Source organism: Marmota monax, unplaced genomic scaffold (assembly GCF_021218885.2).
Source record: "Marmota monax isolate L192 unplaced genomic scaffold, Marmota_monax_Labrador192_F-V1.1 WCK01_AAM20220418_F8-fsc00112, whole genome shotgun sequence".
Lineage (NCBI taxonomy): Eukaryota > Metazoa > Chordata > Mammalia > Rodentia > Sciuridae > Marmota > Marmota monax.
In genome coordinates, this window is record NW_026692073.1 from 3,594,415 (window position 1) to 3,614,673 (window position 20,259).

At 40.5% G+C, this 20,259-nt stretch overlaps 1 protein-coding gene across 2 annotated transcripts in view; it reads left to right on the forward strand.

Annotated features, from left to right (window-relative positions):
* Fras1 (Fraser extracellular matrix complex subunit 1) overlaps nucleotides 1-20,259 on the forward strand; it is a 460,021-nt gene that overhangs the window by 262,112 nt on the left and 177,650 nt on the right. For both annotated transcript variants that reach the window (XM_046459197.2, XM_046459211.2), the window contains exons 17-20: nucleotides 1,434-1,574; nucleotides 3,264-3,440; nucleotides 14,833-14,973; nucleotides 18,445-18,588. In XM_046459197.2, coding sequence (XP_046315153.1) covers nucleotides 1,434-1,574; nucleotides 3,264-3,440; nucleotides 14,833-14,973; nucleotides 18,445-18,588 — 603 coding nt within the window. The remainder of the gene's footprint in view (nucleotides 1-1,433; nucleotides 1,575-3,263; nucleotides 3,441-14,832; nucleotides 14,974-18,444; nucleotides 18,589-20,259) is intronic.

Consider the following 20,259-nt stretch of genomic DNA (forward strand, 5'->3'; position numbering starts at 1 on the left):
GAAGGACTAATGCCTGTCAATCATCCTAAGAGAGTATTTGGTCTATTGCAAATGTCAAGAACGTCTTTATCACACAGTCCTTGTGTACTTGTAAACAGTCACTAACCTATGTTAGTGATGACAAAATTGTTCCTTCCATGGCATTTATAAACTCGTACATTGGCAGCTACGATACACCACAAAAATAAAATGAAAAAGAAAACCAAGTTTGATAGCTAGGAAAGCTGAGGTCTGTTTTCATTGAAATTTTGTTTGTATGTGCTATTTATATATTGTTTCTTTCAGATTGGTACAACCTAAACTATGACACATTGCCATTCGAGACTTTATACATTTCCAACTTATATATGCCTGACTTATGTCTTTACTTACAGATACCTAAGAGTGTATTGCTACCTGGAAAACCTTAATTTCCCCTCCTTTGTGAAATACACATTCTCACTTCTGCTTAGTGTCTGTTAGGATATTTAGAACTGTCTTCCCCTCTCTCCTTATCAACCTGTTTTTGTCTGCCAACCCCTTCATGCACCCACAGTTCATCCCTTTTCCTCAGCATCCTGCCCCTACGGTTCTCATCCTGTCTCCCCACTTCCACCACCCAGCTCCTGACCTCTGTCCCCCAGAGCATTCTTCCTGGACATCACTCCTATCCCAAGTCCTGTTAAAGGCTCAGGTCAGGCCATGCTCCCACCACCTGCCTCTGGAAATCAGAGATGTTCCACCATTAACATGAGGGCCAAGGCAGGAAGATGTGTCCCTCATGTTGGCATATGGAGTGGTCAGATTCTTTTCTGCAATAAAGTAATTCTTAGAATCCTAGAATGTCAGAGCTAGAAGCATCGTAAATTATCATTTAGTACAACCTTTCACTATGAATGTGCCAAGGAAAGTAGACCTGGAGAGCACCAGACATGGCCGAAGGCATCATTGAGTTAGTGGACAAGTCGGTTGGAATTTCAGCATTCCCAACACTCATACTCATAGGTTTTGCACTCTTCCCTTAGTTCAGGCAGTGTGGGCTTCAGTTTGGAGCAGACTAAATCCTAACCTTGTTCTGAGTGAGCTTTGTGGTCCTGGGTAAATTTTTTAACATTTCAAGATTTCAATTTCCTCAACTGTAAAATTTAATTAATAATATGTCATAGTGTTACGAGGATTAAAAATTAATGTGTAACAATCATTTCATGCAAACACTAAAAGTAGCTGATAAGTAGTAGGTAGAATATGGATAAAAGGTGGGTGGAGAGCAGTAAGGACAGTTTTAGCAGTGTCACCTCCTCCTAACACATCTCTTCCCTTGGTCTGGTGTGACAAGCGAGGGGACTGAAAGTGAAGAGGGCTTCCCAGCACACACCAGCCCAGACAGGGAGTATGCTGTGCAGTCACCTCAGCCCAGGTGCAGCCCATTGTGTCCCTCTCTCTTTCCTCCTCAGTTTGTCATGACTCATGTGCCAGCTGCTCCGGACCCTCAGCCTCTCACTGTACAGCCTGCGTCCAGCCCCAGGCTCTACGTCAAGGCCACTGTCTATCCAGCTGTGGAGAGGGCTTCTACCCTGACCGTGGGGACTGCAAAGGTATCATTGGTATATTTGTCATTCTTGGATAGTGTCATATCACAAGGATGTAGATTGACTTTTTCTCAATAATATCATTTTGCAGTGCAACTTTTCCTGACCTGAGCCTTTTACAGGACTTAGGACAGGAGTGATGTCCAGGAAGAAGGCTCTGGGGGACAGAGGTCAGGAGCTGGGTGGTAGAAGTGGGGAGACAGGATTAGAACCTTAAGGGCAGGACGCTGAAGAAAAGACTTTATACATTTCCAAGGCCCTCTGAATCTGTATTTACATGTTGCACATCCTGGAGTCAATGAACCACAGATAGGAATTTTTTTTAATTCCAAAAATTTCCAAAAAGCATATTTTGAAGTTACTTCATGAGTTCTGTGCAGGGTTTGTGCAAATGACAGCTCTATAGGCATTGTATTAATCTAAAGATGATTTAAAGCATACAGGAGAATGTGTATAGGCCACATGCAAATTCTATGCCATTTTATAGGAGAGACTTGATTATCTACAGATTTTGGTATCTTCAGGGGTCATGGAAGCAGATACTAAGGGACAACTGTGTTGCCTTATTTCATTAGAATAGTTTTGTGAAAGGATAATCTGGGGTGGGGGGGTGCAAAAATTTTTATGATTTTCCAGGCTATCCTAAAGGAGAATGGGATTTTCTTTACGATACGAAATAAAATTCTTATTTTCTTCTTTCTCTTTTCTCCTAGTATTGCTAATGTTTTTCTAGACTGCATTTTGCTTTTTCCTGCGGAACTTCTCTTTGTTAATGATACTCTGAGCAAACTGAGAGTCACTAGCAATGCCTCTGGGCTGAATAAAACGAGAAATCTTAAATTGCCATTTGCCAAAAGGCTCTGAGCTCATTGATAGAGCAGAGGCATTTGAGCTTTTTGAAACTAAAACACTGAGGGCAAACACTTAATTAAATGAAATAAAATTATATTTATTTGTATATAGGATATCTTAGAAAAGAATTTGAGAACAGTTACAGAAAAATGTACTTAAAACTGAAAAGCTGCAATAAATACTTTGAAAAAGTAAATTTAGAGAATCTTTAAGAGAAACAGAAAAGTTAATCGTATCAAAATGTGGGAACAAGAAGGTTTAAGTACAGTGTTTTGGCTTTGATTTTCCCCAGTCACCAGGGAAAACAACACACTGTGATTGATGGTGAAATTTTCATTGCTACTTGAAGGAAGCCTTTTCCTTGTTTAGAAAGGCAGCTTTTCTCCAGATAAATTCTAAGAGGAATTTGTTGTCTGGACCTCTCTATAATGGATGATAGAAGACATAATAGACAGTTACACAACAACCATTTTTGCGAAAGATACAGTAATGGCCATCGTATGAACGCTTCTAAAAATCTTCAATAAAAACTAAGGGCATAATGTTAAATCATTATTCAGTGAATGTGCCAAGCCAATAATGTCCACTTTGCTGGGTTTTGTGATCCAGCCTGACAGCCCTTACAGCACCTGAGAGAAGTAACCAGTCACATGACCCCTCACTTTCCTTCTACAAGCTTTATTATCACCCCTGTGCTTTGTATAGAACTCTATAAAAATCACCTTCTGAAAGGATGTATCTGGTGAACTTTCCTAAGTGGTTTTCATGTAAGGAGGGACTCCAGTCGGTTGCAACATATATTTGATCTTTGGATTATTTTCTGCATTTCATTCCTATTTGTAGCCTGTCATGCTTCCTGCCAGACATGTGTGGGTCCCGAGCCCTCTCATTGCACTCAGTGTCGGAATCCGGAGGCAGGACTGCAAGCAGAGCAGCTCTCTGGGGCACACATCCCCTCTGGCGAGTGTCTGTCCCAGTGTAGAGCCCAGTTTTACTTGGACAGCTCTGGGCTGTGTGAAGGTGAGTAGGAGTGATTTAAAGAAATGCAAGTTTCTTCTGGGTTTACCTCTCCAGAGATCCTGTGAGGTGAGACTCCAGCCAGGAAGACATTCGTTTTTATATGAGAAGGGTTCCAGGCTGCTTGTGGATGAATCAGGAGATGGACATACAGAAGAGAGGCCCCACTGATGTCTTCCCTCCCTTTGGGAACAAAAAATGATCTTCAAGAGCCTCTAACACTCCCCAAGTTAAGTTTTCAGAAGATGCAGACAGAAAATCCTTCAAAGACTAAAAGTATCTAAGGGAGACCCAGATCTCATTATGTAATTCCATTTATTTTTTTCTCATATTTTGCTACCATGCATAGGAATTGGCCCCTTCAGGGCAAAATCAGGACTAATGTCAAAATATCTCATGACCTTGGTATATCATCTACAAGAATTGATAATACCTGGAATGATTTGACTCAATAGCCAGGTCATTCAGGATCTGAAGGGAATGGTGTATTTTCCTAGGAGACAGGGGAGGAAGGCCCTTGTAAGCACCTATAAGGAGCCACCTTGCTGTGGCATGAATAGTTCAATTCTCAGGCTACCTGAAAAAAGAATCATTAACCTTGTATTTTGCATTGTAAATATAATATTCAGTCACAAAAGAAAATTTTGACCAAGAGAAAAGTAGAAATAACCTGCCCATTACTTAAGCCAGTTGCTTTTACCATTTTTTTTCCTATAACATCCAAGTCTTTTTTCCTATCATAGCTTCAAGTGTTTATTTTTGTGACACAACTGTAAGCATGCTGCAGATTCAAATTTGTATCCTATAAGCCCACGTATTAAGTAGCTTCAGTTCCACCCTAGAGTATATTCTCTCATAGAAAGGCTATATTTCAAAGTTAGGTTAAAAGATTTCAGACAAGGGAGTAATTTGGCATATCAGGAAGTGTGCAGAATTGGAATATAGACGCTCGGACTAGATACTTAACCTTTCTGAGCACTTGCACTCATGGCACTAGAATACAGAATTATCTTTCACATGGCTTTTTGCTTAGGATTGCAAAAATGGCTGGTAAATTAAAAGTCCCCATGCTCAATAGGTATGCTTTTCAGTCTACCTCCTGAGGTGTTCAGGAACGTAACAGAGGTAATCCCCTGCTCCCTGAGAGGCATCAGACTCCAGGAGGTTTACAAGGTTTCTCCAGACACCTTCTACCCATATATGTAGGCATTGCCCAAACTCTCCAAGGTGCCCTAAACTCCCCTAACTGTGCTCCATAAGCACTTGTGGAATATATGACTCTTTGTCAATATTGAGAGTCCCAACTGCTTCCCAAGGCACACACCACACAGCCTTCCCCTTCCTTGGATTGACTACTTCTAGGTGCTATAATTAGGGGTGATGCTGTTCTTTCATTAGGAACCCACAGACCCCTGTGGGTGGGAAAGCAGGCGTTCTTCTGTTTCATTGCCTCTCAGCTGTCTTCAGTGGGTTTGGGTTTACCAGACAAGATTCCTCAAGTCTTTCTGCTTTCTGGCAAGCCCCAAGATCCCCAGAGGAAAGTAAATACAGTGCCTAGCCCTGCTCAGCATGGGGAAAGTACCTGGAGTAAATAGAAGAAAAAACATTACTATTTCTTGTTTGTTTGTTTGTTTGTTTTTGCTAGGGATTAACTTAGTCTAAGCAAGAGCTCTCCCTCTGAGCAAACTAGCCTTTTTAATTCTTCATATTCTGCTTCTTCCTCTGCATTCTCTGCCTCCTCTACCTCCTCCTCCTTTTCTTATTTCTCTGTCTCTGTTTCTCTCTTTCTTTTTCTCAGTCTTGGCCCACATTGTTATAAAAGTGGTTTTTGATTTATTGGAATCTGTGAAGCTAGTCTGCATGGTTTCACCCAGCCCTGGACTGTGTGCCCTGGGGTTTGAGTGGAAGCCCAGAGATATCAGACTTGTGTCAACGCTGGTCTTCCCAATAATTCAGAGAGCTGCTGTGGGAAACTCTTGGCTTTTGTGGCACACAGATTGAAACTAGCAAAGCTGGAGGAACCCTAGGAGAGTCCTTTCTGTGGCCCAGTGACTCTGGTGTTCTCCTGGGCATAGTGATCTTAAGAGAAATTCAGGAGGAAATATTCCCACACTACTCAGCACAGATAGTGTCTTCCTAAATTTGAGCACTATATTAAAAACTAAAAATGGAGAATGTGGAGTGAGAAGACAGAAATAAAAATGATGAACACCTTAAAGGTTAGAATTATAAATAAATAAAAATGAAAGTGACCAAGGTGATTCAGCCCAGAAAATAATGTAACCATTTGTTTGGTACCTACCATGAGCCAGGCCCTGTGAAAAGTGCCTTACTTGTTTGGATCATTTATTCCTAATACCAACCTTTTGGGGTCTGTGGGGTAAATATTTTCTAGAAGAAATGGACAATGCCTACATATATGGGTAGAAGCCAGAGTGTCTGGAGAAACCTTGTAAATCTCTTGGAGTCTGATGCCTCCCAGGGAGCAAAGGATTACCTCTGTTATGTTCCTGAACACCTCAGTAGGTAGATTGAAAATCATACCTATTGAGCATGGGGACTTTTAATTTACCAGCCACTTTTGCAATCCTAAGCAAAAAGCCATGTGAAAGATAATTCTGTATTCTAGTACTGTGAGTGCAAGTGCTCACAGAAGTTAAGTCTGTAACTTGCTTAAAGTCAGGTAGCAAACATGGAGTAGAGATGGATGGGAACCTAAATCAGTCTGACTCCAATATCTGTGCTCATAACCATCAGGCTTCTTTACTCTCTGAAGGTGCAGCCACCTATTATAGGTAGCACAGCTGCTAGTCTCCTTCCCACACTGGGGGAGGGGAATCAAGGCATACTTATTCTGCAGGATCGGAGCATATTAAATTTAAGAAATCATCCTTGGCAAGGGGGAGTTTTCTGGAATCCCTTTATATAGGTACCTTTTTAAAAGGATTAGAATCTAATCCCTTTGGAATGGCTTAATTGTGGTCAGATGCAAAAGGGCTGGATTGACCTCTTGAATCTCTTGTAGCCCCATGATTTTATGCTCATTAACATAATATCATTAGGTATCACACATATAGCTGTCTACTCACATTTATTAGCAAATCCCTGTGCAATCTCCACTAGGTAGGTTGTTGTACTCAATTTGCATGTGATGAGAATGTGGCAGAAAGAGGTTAATTGAGTTGCCCAAGATTCCATTGGGAAACTGAGCGTGACTACCCATTGTTTCCAGCCTTACCTGAGTACGAAGTGTGTTGATTGATGTATTTTCTGTCACTCATCCTGTATCTCTGGAAACCTTCTCCTTCCCACAATCTGTTCCATTTTCAATTCTGCTGAAGTGTTGTCTATGAAATCAGGCCTGGGAGTCCTGGGAGATTGCATGGGGCTTTTCTTCTTCTCACAGCTTCCCAGAAGTACCCTTGCCTCTCTGCAAAACAGTTTAAAATGTTGGGGGTGGGGTGCGTGTGTGTGCGCACTCACACCTGGAATGTGCTATTGAGAATTTCTTTTATAGCACCTTTGATCTCAAGAGCTTTTCTATAAAGAAGAAGAAAAACAACTGTTTTCTGAAGCTCTCAGTATCCCATTCTTGGATACAGCAGCATAGAGTGATTAGAATATTATTGCACTAATGAAAGCAAGAGGCAGATGCAGTATAGGAAGAAGCACTTTACTCAGAGGCTGACACAGTGTCGGAAATTGTCATAAAAGTTTTTACTTTGAGCTGTATTATATACTCTGGAATGACCTTGTGCAAGAAGTATTAGTACTTCAGATATTTAACTAAAATTTAAGTCTGATTGACGGGACCAAAATAAATAAATATTTATATATATAAATTATCAAACAGTGACCATGAAGAGCACTGCTTGTTGGAAGCTGCCTGTATTTATTCATTCCTTACACAAACATTGATTGAGTTTATGTATACCAGGCATTTCTGGGCACCAGAGATGCACTAGTGGATGAGTTGGATGAAAATTCCCGCCCTCATGGAATATGTATTTTAGTGAGAGAAACAGGGAATGAATAAATGAATGAATGAATGAATGAATGACAACAGCAACAAATCCCGTGGTATGCTCTTGGATGGTGGACTGCATTATGAAGCTCATGGCAAGACAGTGGAGAAGAGTAATGCGCTGGGGTGGCTCAAAAGCAGAAGAGTTCTGGAGAGATGGAGCCATTTACCTGCATGTGTTTATCTTGTGGTTTTGGCTCATTCTTAAGAAAGAGCTGGGCACTTCAGGAGATGGAGCTTGAATTTTTTTTTTTTTTTTTTTAATTTTTTTTTGCCCTAGAGCCTCTATTTTTCTAAAGAGAGGCTAGTATTGCTGAGAGTCTATAAAAGATAATTTGGAGGCATTTTAAGTAAAAATGTGTGTGTTTATTAAATATCAACCTTTAGGATTCACTAAAAGAAAAATTTTAGTAATTTCATACACAGTTGATCTCACCTGTATAACCAAGTATTCACCAACACTGAGGAAAGATTAAAAGTTTCTTTTTTTTTTTCCTTTCTTTTTCTTTTTCTTTTTTTTGGTATCAGGGTTTGAACCCAGGGGCACACTATTTCTGAACTGCATCCCAAACTCTTTTCATTCATTTTTGTTTTTTTTTGAGACAGGGTCTTGCTAAGTTGCACAGTCTGGCTTTGAACTTTGCATCCTGCCTCAGCCTTCAGTTGTTAGGATTATAGGTATGTGTCATGGCTCCCGGTACTAGTTTCTGAAGGAAGGGAGGGATGGAGGGAGGGAGGGAGGCAGGCAGGACCCCTAGCACCTCCCTCAATAAAACTAAACAAATTAGTAAAAACCCAAACCCTCCAAAACATCACTAAAGCATCCTTTGTCTTGTGATCAGCCTCCACCCACTGTTTTTTTTTGTTTTTTTTTTTTTTCAGGCTTCTGTGAGTTAACCAGGATGGAGTCTCCTGGGGAGCCAATAGAAGCTTCTTTGCCATTTCCTTGCAAGTGTGTGCCAACTCCTCCTGGAGTCATTTAGTGACAGTATGTGTGACTGTCTCTGGCAGAATGGACGGAGCACAGGGCTGAAACTCTGTCTCTTGTTCTTAGTATCAGGTCAAATTTCTCAACTCAGTCTGTGATGCTCCTTGTACTCTTGCTAAATGAATATTTTTCCTCTAAATTATTCAGTTATTTCAAACACTTACCTTTTAGTTGAAGTCTCTAGAACATAGAAATTTCTTGGGAACCACGTTGAAATGCAGATTCAGAAGGAGTAGGGATCTTGAGTATTGTATTTATGACATAGTCCCAGGTGAGGCTGATGCTGCTGGTCCTTGGACTGTATTTGGATAAGTAAATCTTCTATTCAAAGAAGGATAACCACATCATATTAGCCTTAGTATACTTTTTCTCTCTAAAAGCAATTTTTTAAACAAAAATCCCAAGTTTTGTTTCTTCTCACTGCAAGAATTATACATGTAACAGAAACTTTTGAAAATACAAATGGCAGAAAGCGTCTATCTCTAAGGTTCCCAGATTTAGCAAATAAAAATAGGGGATTCAGAAGATTCAAAAATGAATAATTTTTAGTATGAGCCTATGCCCAATATTGCATTAAACATACTACAATAATATGTTTATCTGAAATTTAAATTCAGCTTGATGTTCTATATTTTATCTGGCAACACTACTAGATCGATCAATCGATTCCTTCCTTCCTTCCTTCCTTCCTTCCTTCCTTCCTTCCTTCCTTCCTTCTTCCTTCTCCTTAGAAATTACTTACAACCAAGAATTTTGTTGAAAATCCTGAGTTTGCACACATGTACTTCCATTTTATAGATGAAAAAAGTTAGGCTTAGAAAGAGCCAATAGAAGCATTTAGCAATGGAGGATCATGGGTTGATACACAGATATAGTTGCTTAGTAATTATTTCCTTCTTCCCAGCGCTAATGCCTTGTTCTTTGTGCCACTCTAGAGCCTTATAATTTAACTTCAGACCAGGCCATGCAATTAATGATGTGGCTCAGTCACCATTAAGGAATTTGGCAGTGGTGACCAGGACTGGCTATGATTTGATTAGCCATGTAATTGCCCAATTCCATGGCAGATTAATGTTGAATTCTTTCAGTTGCCACAAAGTGCAGTGAGAGGACTTAAAATTATAAGTCTTGAAGAAATCACAGATTTTATTTTAAAAGTGAACTTGGTACTACAATGATGAGTTTTATTTATATATTGTCTAGTTTATTATATCAGAAGAATCACTTTTTTAAAAAGATTGCATAGGCAATACATCCTAGCAGAACCCTTCCTGGTTTGGCTACTTTTTCGTGGTGGCAGAGTTTTGGTCAGGAAGACATCAGGGAAATTTCAGTAACTAAATTTTTCTAAGCCTTTGTTTTCATTTTGGAAGATAATTTGCCTTCTTGGACTGGGTCTTAATACATAGAGCAAAATTGCACAAAATTGGTATAGGTCAATTTTTTAAAAATAAGAAGTTCAGCAGTTATTTTGGCCTATTAAGTAACTTGCTAGGTGAACAGGGAGAAGTAAAGTATACTGTATGTATTTTGGTCTATTTAGTTGTTGCTAAGACTTACCAAAGGCCTCAAGGCAAAGAGTTTTAATTAAAGAAATAAATGGGCAGGAATCTGCCTGCACAATTTAAGATTATATGATCATCTATGAAGTTAGGATTCCCTTACATCAATTAAATAAAGCATACAGAATCTATATTAAACAACGTTCTTGATGTGTTCCCAAGAGTGCTGACATAAGCTATATGAATACATGCCTTCTGGTAATGTTCAGTCCTCTTCATTTTCCCCTTCTTTTTAAAGCATGGGTGTGTTAGGCTTTGGGGATAGAAGGATGAAAAAGATACAGAACATGGCTTAAGGAAAGCCTGATGAATAGGGGAGAAATAGTTAAAAACACATGGTACATATTGGAATGGCCGGAGGCACTAGGTACAGAAACAGCAGAAAGGAAGGGAGGGAGGAAAGGAGGGAGGCAGGACCCCTAGCACCTCCCTCAATGGCTCTCCAGGATGGAAGGTAGTGAGGGTGGATTTGTAGAGGAAATCTTTTCATGATTGGGCTTCTGAAGGGTCAGTGGGCATCCATCCACCAGGTGAAGAAGGCAGGGAAGGGTGTTCAAGGCCAAGGAGATAACAAGTGCCAATCATGGGTGTTTAGAGAAGTACAGCACATTTGGTATTCCTGCACTAAGAAATCCAAAGAGAAAAAATTGTGACAAACGATACTGGAGACACGAGGCAAGGCTCATATCGTGAAGTGTTTTAAGTGCTGTGATTAGGAATTGGAGTTCCTTGTTACTCGTGAACCATTAAAAGGTTTGAAGTAGGGGACTCACTTGGTTCACTTGCATTTTACAAAGATCTACCTGGATGTTATGTGGCAGATAGATATATGGAATGAAATGAGGTGGAGCTGGTTAGGAAGGTGTGGCATTAGTGATCATGAGTGATCTTGAAGGTCTGGACCCAGGGGTGGGAGGATGGAGAAGCTGGGGTAGATTTGACAGAGATTAAGGACATAAAATCAACAGAACCCAAAAGTTTTATGGTGACTGAAAAAGTGAAAGTCTAGGGCAACTCAAGTTTTAGCATGAGTGACTTGGTGAATGGTGGGACCAGTGAGATAAAGGAAGGACACCAGGTGGGGAGTTGGGTGTGGGGTTGTGGGTGAATCTGGAGTACAGTTTTGAACAGATGTCATGATTCACATTAAGAGATATGGCTGAGCTTAGAAGCAGATAAGAAGTTGTATTTTAGAAATGGGGAAGGTGGGATATCTATGAATCACTGAATAGAGAACTTCACCAGGCAGGAGATTTGTATGATTGGAGTTTAGAACAATGGGACAGAGCTGTATTCATAAATCTTAGGACTCACAGGTGTCTAGAGGTCATCACGAGAGCTACAGGTAAGTTTATTGGAGAGTTGGAAGAAGAAGGGGCGGAGGGCGGAATTTTGAGAACTCATATTATTTATGGGGTGGACAGAGAAAGAAGTGATGGGAATGACCAAAGAGAGAAGAGCTAGATCATATGATACCAGTGTGTTCATTCATCTGCCCATCCATCACCCACCCACCCACCTGTTTAGACAGCAGAGGTTCATCAGTGAGAACTTAAGACATGCCTGGGAAAGGGACTAGGACGGGTATTGATGAATCACAGAGATGAAAAGGGTGTGATTTTTATTCTTACAAAGCTGCCAATCTAGTCAGGGTACAGGAGCAAGGAAGAAACGAGAGTCGTTAAATCATATCCATTAGGAAGCGTGAGGGAGGATAAGAAGAAGGAAAAGTAAGAGGGAAAGAAGATCAGTTTTGTTCAGCTTCATTCATTTTGACTTTCATCCCTGATCACAGTGCTCATACTGTATGTCCTAGAGGATTTTGATATCTACATCATATTTCAAGAGAAGCCTACCTCAAAAATTGCTTTTGACATGAAAAGCCAGGAAATGTTATCTGATATGAAAGTAGAGGTGCTCTACCACTTTTTTGTATCGTTACATAGAAAAGGAAAATAGTAATATCAGTCATTTGAAATTTTAATGAAAAGTAGAATGAACAAAACTGGACATGTTTTAATTGTTTTAAGTGTGATTTCTGCTGGAGTCAAGATGACTGGACTTTATAGCCATCTAAGGACACTTTTAGTGCTGACACTTCCAGTGCTTACGCAGCTCAGTTACGCCTTTTCAGAAATATACTTCACCATCAACTGGAAAGCCAGTCTCTAAAAATGTTGTAATACGTGGTGGAGGAATTATTCATAGAACTTCTTTCAAATACCTTCCATATATGCCCTATAATGGAGTTAGTCTTCCTTGAAGGATCTTAAACTGCACACAGAACTCCTGCTATGAAATCAGCTTCCATAGAATGATCAATCCTAATAAAACTCACTGAAATAGTGTAGACATTTCCCAAACCAACACAGAATTAAGTTTCATGAGATTGTTTTAGAGATGCAAATGCCTATACTTACATAAACAGAGCATTGCAGAGAAAAAGACACTGAGAAGGGCTTAGACCAGCCTACCAACATCATTTTTTTCCTCTGTGCCCCCAGCCAATAATCAGCTCATTATCCATTTGGTTCTCAGACATTTCCAGTGGAGGCAATTCTGAATCAGCTGTGTTGTTCAGTTGGACTTATTTCTAAAATCCTGTGGGTAGCAAAAGGACTTCCCTCTGAACTGTTTGGCCTACCAACCCTCCAACTTGCATGTCCTCTCTGCTTTCCTGTTTTATATACAGTAATAACCTTTATTCACTGTGCTAGGCTATCACATTGACTTCGTAACCAATTGGAATGAAATAAAATATGTTTGTACTCATCATGCATTAATTCATCTTTCCCCGGTTTTCAATTCCACAGTGATACGCTTTGATTTCCTATTTATTAAGGAAGTATATCAGGAAGAGCTAGGGATTTTAGCAATCTTGTAAAGACTAATATAACCATATTGGTATTATCATAAGTATATTTATTTAGGTATGTAGAAAATATTGGTTGCTTCAGGTTGCTTCCCTTAGTCATCCTGGAACAGCTTTGCATTGACAGTATAATTTAGCTGTTTTTTGAAATATTGCCATCTGACGTTCCATTACATGCTATTTCATTTTGTGTTAAATATGTCTTAAATAGGGAGCTAATGTGTACCCTTCTCTTATTTGCTTAAATTTCGGTCTACCAATTGCATTTTGTTTCTTAAAGAATACTTAGGAAAAAAAATTCCTGCAACCTGTGCTAATAGAGCTATTTACAAGAATAAATTCTTATAAACAAATAAAATAAATTCTTAAGGCAGAGCAAAGCCCAGTGGGCATAGGCATTGGCTTTAGCTTAGGAGCAGGGTCAATAGCAGGGGTAGGGATGGGGAGCATTGCTGGTACAGGTTTGGGACATTTAGGTGTTGTTTGATGGGTGGGGCAAGATACAAAGTGTGGCACTAGAAGGCTTGTATACCAGCCAAAGAATGTAGTCTAATACTTGAACAGCCAGTGCTGATGGACGAGGACATCCTAGCTGAATATCAGCTCTGTGTATGTCAAATATTATGTTACATTTTATTAGGGGTTGGTAGAAATGGAGATCTCTGTGTTGTCAAACTACATCTGTTTTTTTTTTTTTTTTTTTTTTTTTGCCTCCTAGACTGCTGTAGTGTAAGTAGGGGTCTTTGATAGAGGAAGCAAGAGGAGACTCATCAGGATATTCCTGCAGTCTGGAGTTCTTGTCCATTGGACAGAAGATGGTTTAAAATGCATGGGGTCACCTGCTGGAATAGGATCCAGTAATAGGATCTTAATTAGAATAGTGACCCAGAGTGAGAGCAGGAGAAGGAGGGCTCGGGTGGGGCTCTGGGGTGGAACTCTGTGGTGGTTAGTTGCATAGGAAGGCCTCCTCCTAAGAGAATTCTTTCCTGTCTCTAGGAATCTAGCCTTGGGAGGGATGTTCTCTGCAGAATCAGCATTGTCCCAGAAGACATAGAATCAGAAATACAGAGAACAAGGAGGCACGATTAATACAAAGGCCATTCTTGGGAAATGATACAAATGTCCGCCTTATCCTTAGAGGTCCTATGAAGGCAGGCAGAAATGTTTTCTTTTTCTTTACTCTTTTTATAGTTGTGGATTATACTGAGATTTATTAGGCCCTTACTATGTGTGTGGCACTATCCTAAAAATTTTACATGCATCAGCCCCATTAGTGTCCACAACACCCTGTGCAGTATGTAGTGTTTGTGTCCTTGATTTGTAGAAGAGGAAGCAGGAGCCTTGAGAAATGACACACCAAGTCAAGGTCAAGTAGAGCTATGATGTAACACTCATCCTCTGTCCTGTACTATCTCTCTCTCTTATTGTAATTGGGTTACTTGCTTGTCTGTTGATATAGCTAGCTTGAGCAGCTCAAATGTTGAATGGTTCTCCTTGCCTGTGTATGTCTGTTCTCCATCACAGAGAAGACACTGTAGAAACATTTGTGGAATCAATGAGCATAGCTCTATCACCTTTCTCTTTAACTTGGACAGCCTGAGGAGCAGCCAGGTATCTAGTGACAGTGAGAGCTGGCCCAAGGGAGAGGGAACTGTTTTATATTGCATTTTCTGAGAATGGCAACTGGGGAGAAAGACAGGTATGATTCTGCAAATGCTTATGTGTGTTTTGTGGCATTTGTACTTTACCTAATCTGGTTCCACAAGTGCTTGCTTTGCAAGAGATCTCCTTGAAGAAAGAAGTACGAGATGTGTGCCATGTTGGGAAAACCAAGTGAATGTGCAAAACGTGTTCCAACCCAGACATGTTCATGTGAGGGTGAGCTAGACCTCCTGTTCGTGTCCTATGGAGCTTCCCTAATCATCTCCTCTGCCTTGTCCTTCTCCCAGCTTGCCACCAGTCCTGTTTCAAGTGTTTGGGGAAAAGCCCTCATAACTGCACAGCCTGCAGGCCTTCCCACATGCTGCTGGATGGGCGGTGCCTCTCCCAGTGCCCTGAGGGCTACTTTAACCAGGAAGGTAGTTGTACAGGTGAGTATGTAACATGCTGGGGCAGAGTCCCTATACCTAGGCTTTCTCTTCATACCGCAGCCAGACAGTGTAATTAGAAACCTTGTCATACCAGGGACTAGGGTTGGGCTGTAAAGCCTTGTCTTCAATTTACAGGTGTAGAGGTACAGAGGGAGGGAAAATGTGAAGTTCTGTGCTGCCAATAAGGAAGCATGGATGAAGTGAAAAATTAGAGTCAACTTTACCCTAGAGACAACAATTATTTGAATATACTTGGAACTAGGTGTTTTCTTGCCTGGGAGACCATGATCTGAATAAATAACTCCCTCATAAATTAAATAATGATGCTAATGACCTATAAGAACCAGAACTCAGTTCAGCATAACTCTTTGTTCCTATAGCTCATTAAAAATTTTAAAGGTTTTTTTCTGATTATTAAAGGAGTATGTGTTTGTGGTAAAAGTTTTTAAAATTCAGAATAGGAAAAATAAAAGGGTTTGGAGGGTGGGGATCACTTATAATTCCACATACCAGAAGCAACAACTCTTAACCTGGTAATATAGTTCTTTTCAGTCTACCTTTTATGCATGCTATTATTTAGCTGAAACAACATTAGAACTATACTTTTTTGATATTTACTTTTCCCCAAACATTAAGTCATAAACAATTCCCCATATTAGGAAAAACTATATATATACATACACACACACACACACACACTTTTCTTAGATGCCTACTATTCCATTTTTTCTCTCCCATTCCTTGTCACATAAGAAATGGAGGAAGGATTTAAAATTTAAAGATTCAGTACTCAAGGAGGCTAACTTTTTTTACTTTATCTCTTACAATGTGGTTTTTCTCTGGTTATCTATTGCCACCCCAAATTAGTGGCTTAAAACAATAGATTATTTCATCTTTTCCAGTTCTGGGAGTTGATGGACTCACCTGGTCAGCTTTCTCTTAGGATTCTATAGGTGGGTTCTTCATTGACATATCATCCTCCTGCTTAGTCTCTTACCTGATGAGGCCTCTTGTGGTTAAGTGAACTTCTTCACAGCCTGGTAGACTTCTTTAGTCAGTTTTCTTAGACACCAGTTCTCTTCCCCTGAAGTGAGTTTTCTAAGAGACCTACTAAATAGAATGTCCATGCTTCTTATAATCTAACCTCAGAAGTCTTGCTGTCACTTCTACTACATTCTCTTGGTCAAAGCAGGACAGTCCAGGTTTGAGGGTATGAAGGAATAGACTCCATCCCTCAGTAGGTGAATGGCTTATGCGTACAGTGAGGGATGGGTTTAATGGAGGTCATCGTGGAGACAAACTACTGCAGGTGCAAATGCATGTTTATAGGATCAGGCATTTGGCACAGGTAACTGTGGTTTTCATCTTCTGTTCTTGTGGCTACCACAGAATAGAGCAAGAGGGGAGAGAGGTATTTATTTCCTTTGTTGATGTGTTAGTCCAACATGTTTTTAAGAGTACCTTTGTAATTCAATGACAGAGATTCTGGAAATTGCTAGTTCAGATTAGTGCAGGATTTTATTGGAATTGACGAAATACTAAAATTTAAGCACCTTATTGTAGGACTGTATTTTCTTGTATCTACAGGACAGAAAGAAGACAAAACACATTCTATTGTGATTTTTTAATTTTATTTCCAAAACTAGATGGCTGAAGCCAGCTAATAGGAAAAAGCTCATTGTGATAAAATCGTATTATATGTGTTTCTGGAGTCAGAACACATGTAACAAATTCATAAAATATTTTTTAAATAAATTAACATTTGGTAGATTTGGGTAGCCTTAAAGCTCAGAAGAGAAAATTTAGATTGAACACAAATTTAGACAATTGAAGATCAATATTATTTCTATTCTGGATTTTTCTTCCTTTTCGCAGATACCTTTTTAATTTCTCTAGGTCCCTGGTGAGCTGCTTTACTTTAAACACTCTATCAAGCCCAGTGGGAGAATGTTCCTGGTTTCTTTGTCATTAGAGTTGACCTTGAAAGCCATTTCTATCCCTAGGTGCTTTCTTCCTAACTCAGTTGGTTTCTGTGTGTGTAAAATTGTTTCGAGGAGGAAACTCTGTGCAGCTCTAACTCTCCTCTGTCTGCCTGAAATCAGCAGATGGATGGTACCACCAGCAGCAGGGCACCCAGGTCACTGGAAATATTCTGGTAGGGAAGAAGAACTGGGTGGGGGAATCATCCTGAGAATGCTAGCAGCTCTCAGATAGGCATTTTCAAAGTCGAGAGCCCTAGGAATGTAAAAGGGGGTTAGTACTCTCCTTCTAATCAGCAGTTCATTTTCTTGCTTGCTTTTTTTTTTTTTTAATATAACTCCTTATCTTCTTCTGGCCTCTTGCCAGAAGCAAGAGGCAGTTGACTTGACTTGAAATCTGCACCATTGCTTTCCACCAGTCGTGTGCCAGGAAGGAATTCATCAGTTCCAGCAATCTCTACCCAGCTCCAGTCCCTTGCCTCCCCACCTCTTGGAATCAGACCTGCTTAGACCTCCTTGTCCTTGGCAGAGAGATCCTTAAATCTCCTCGCATGCGCCTGCTCCTGCTGCTGCCTGCTGCCTGCCTTGGCTGCGTGAATGCAGCTGCTGCTGCAACATCCTTTGATTCCTTGCCACCCTTATCTTTATTGCCTACCCCTTCCCGAGGCTCACCTGGTCTTTTGCAGTGTAGTACCTCTTGTTCACGTGGTGGTTTTTCTGGGGAAGACATAGCTTTGACATAATTTTGCTTTAGGGGTTGAACTTCAGATGCAGCTCATGATAACCTCCAGAGAGGACTTTTTTTTTTTCTTGTTCTTCATATTTTCACTAAGTATTGCTGATAAAACAGACTTTCAAGTTGTGTGAAGAAGGGAAAGCTTGGCTGATGACACAGGCTAATGAGAAGTCTCAGTATCACTTGCTGTGTGGATCCCTCCATCTGCCAGGAATTTCTGAGAAGTAAAATATCTCCCTCTTCTCCCTATCTCATTCTCCCTTTGAAGCATGGTATTTTGGAGTGGGGGATGTTTTACCATTTATCTTTGTGCTTTGTGACTCTGATTTGAACTTCCTATTTAATACAGATGGGGATGGTCATTCTGGTTCCCCTGGAAGGTATAACACATTACACAAAATTTTATAGTTCTAAATTCCATATTATGTTTGTGGACAGTATTCTTATTTTTTTAAGTATTTATTTTTTAGTTGTAGTTGGACATAATACCTTTATTTTATTCATTTATTTTTATGTGGTGTCGAGGATCGAACCCAGGGTCTCGCACGTGTGAGGCGAGTGTTCTACCGCTGAGCCACAACTCCAGCCCAACAGTATTCTTATTAATAGCAGAAGTGCAGTCTCTTGGTCAGGTCTAAGGGAGTGCCTGCCTTGCTCTGCAATCTTCAAAAGATGATTAGAGTTTGAGATTTGTAGAGTGCATTAAATACTTCATGAACTTGCATGTTGAGCTGCTAATTCTATTTCTCCCTTTAGAATGCCACCCGACCTGCAGGCGGTGCCATGGGCCCTTGGAATCCGACTGCACCTCTTGTCACCCTCATGTCACTGTTACCAATGGGAAGTGTAAGACCAGTTGCAAGGAAGAGCAGTTCCTCAATCTCGTGGGGTACTGTGCTGGTGAGTGGAACTTCCTTCAAAGTCCTTGGAAATTGCCAGGCTGCTGCTGGGGCTCTTCACAGCAGGCATAAAGGGCTCTTGTACTTATCCTTTGGGCTCAGATGCTGAACTCTTCTATAGATACTTGTCTCATGTCTGGGAATTCTCTGCACTGCTCGCCTGCAGGCATTTACTAAATATTTGTGGATTCAAATGGAACATCTAATAATATTCCTGCAGGACCTGAAAAACCTTAGAATCTCATACTAAAGAAGAGTGAAAGGATGACTTTAGTACCTTTGTATGCAGTTGGCAATATCATTTTAAGACAGTAAAGTGTATTGTCAAAACACTCACTCCAAAGATGGTGTCCCTCTGTCTCCCCTTGCTGGGTAGAATATTTGCCATAACCAGGCATGAAATTTTAAGGAGATTAACCCAAAAGTAGACCAGTTGCCTCAGGAGATGAGATTCTTTTTTTCATTCTCATTTTAGAACTCAGATATCAAACAAACAACAAATTAGGAAAGCAAAGAGAAATTTCAGTAACGTTGCAGACATCTGCCATTTATATCCATCTATTCATTCACACAACATCAGGAAATCTTGAGTCTCTACTAATGGTCAGATGTTTGGAATACTGCGGAGAAAGTGAAGAAGACAATGAGCCTGTCACCGAAGACTTTATACAGACGAATATAATGTTAATGGGTCTGTGTACACGGTTTTACCCTCTTCTTTAAATTATAGGTGAAATTTGAAGAGTTCTGCCTTTAGCAGTTCTGCTACTGGGCAGATGGTAAAGGCGAGGAAGCTGGGACCTGGTAGAATGGGTGCTAGAGGGCTTGTCCTTGGGCAGGATGGACTCATGGCCAGTTGTCTAGGTCACAGTGTCCAGCAGGCACATTCAGTCTGGATATCACAGTCTGGTTGTGGGCAGAGGGAAGCGAGTCAGTGGCAGTGTAGCTGGTGGTACCATGGTCCTGGGTGATCCATTCCTTTCTGTGCAAGATCTTCATGCTAGACTTGGGGATAAGTTCTGAACTCTAAGAAGACTCAAAACTGTCAAGTTGTAGGAATGTAGCTGAAAAGCCCAGTCACAGAGACTGGGAACAATTTAGAGGCAATGAAAAGTAGAATCTCCAAGTTCAGGCTTAAGACTAATCAGAAACCCTACCAGCTTCAGGATCTGAGTCTCCTTGCTCATGCTGCTCATTGTAGTAAGGTCTGTCTTAGGAAGTTGACAAAGGGAAGACATTGGTGTCTACCTCCCAAAGGAGAATCTGATGATAGCAGGGGTTGACTGTTATCATCATTTGTAAGCTTGAATTTAGCTACTGAGTCTTATTTTAGGATATACAGGAGGAGCTATTATGAGAACTAAGAAGACCCGATACGGTGTGTCAGTCAGCTTTGTGTTACTACAGTGAAATACCTGAGGCAGCCAACTTATAAATAGAAAAGGTTTATTTATTTTCAAGTTTTGAAGGTTGGAGGTCATGGCATTAGCTTCACTTCCATTCTGGTGAAGGCCCTTCTCTCAGCTGCATCACATCATGGTGAAGTCATGTGTGTACGTTAGAGCTTATATTACTAAATAGGAAGTCAGAGGGAACAAACTTCTACTACTCCCAGTAGCACCACCCTGGGGACCAAGGCTTCCATCACAAAGGGTCCTTGGGGGATCCAAAC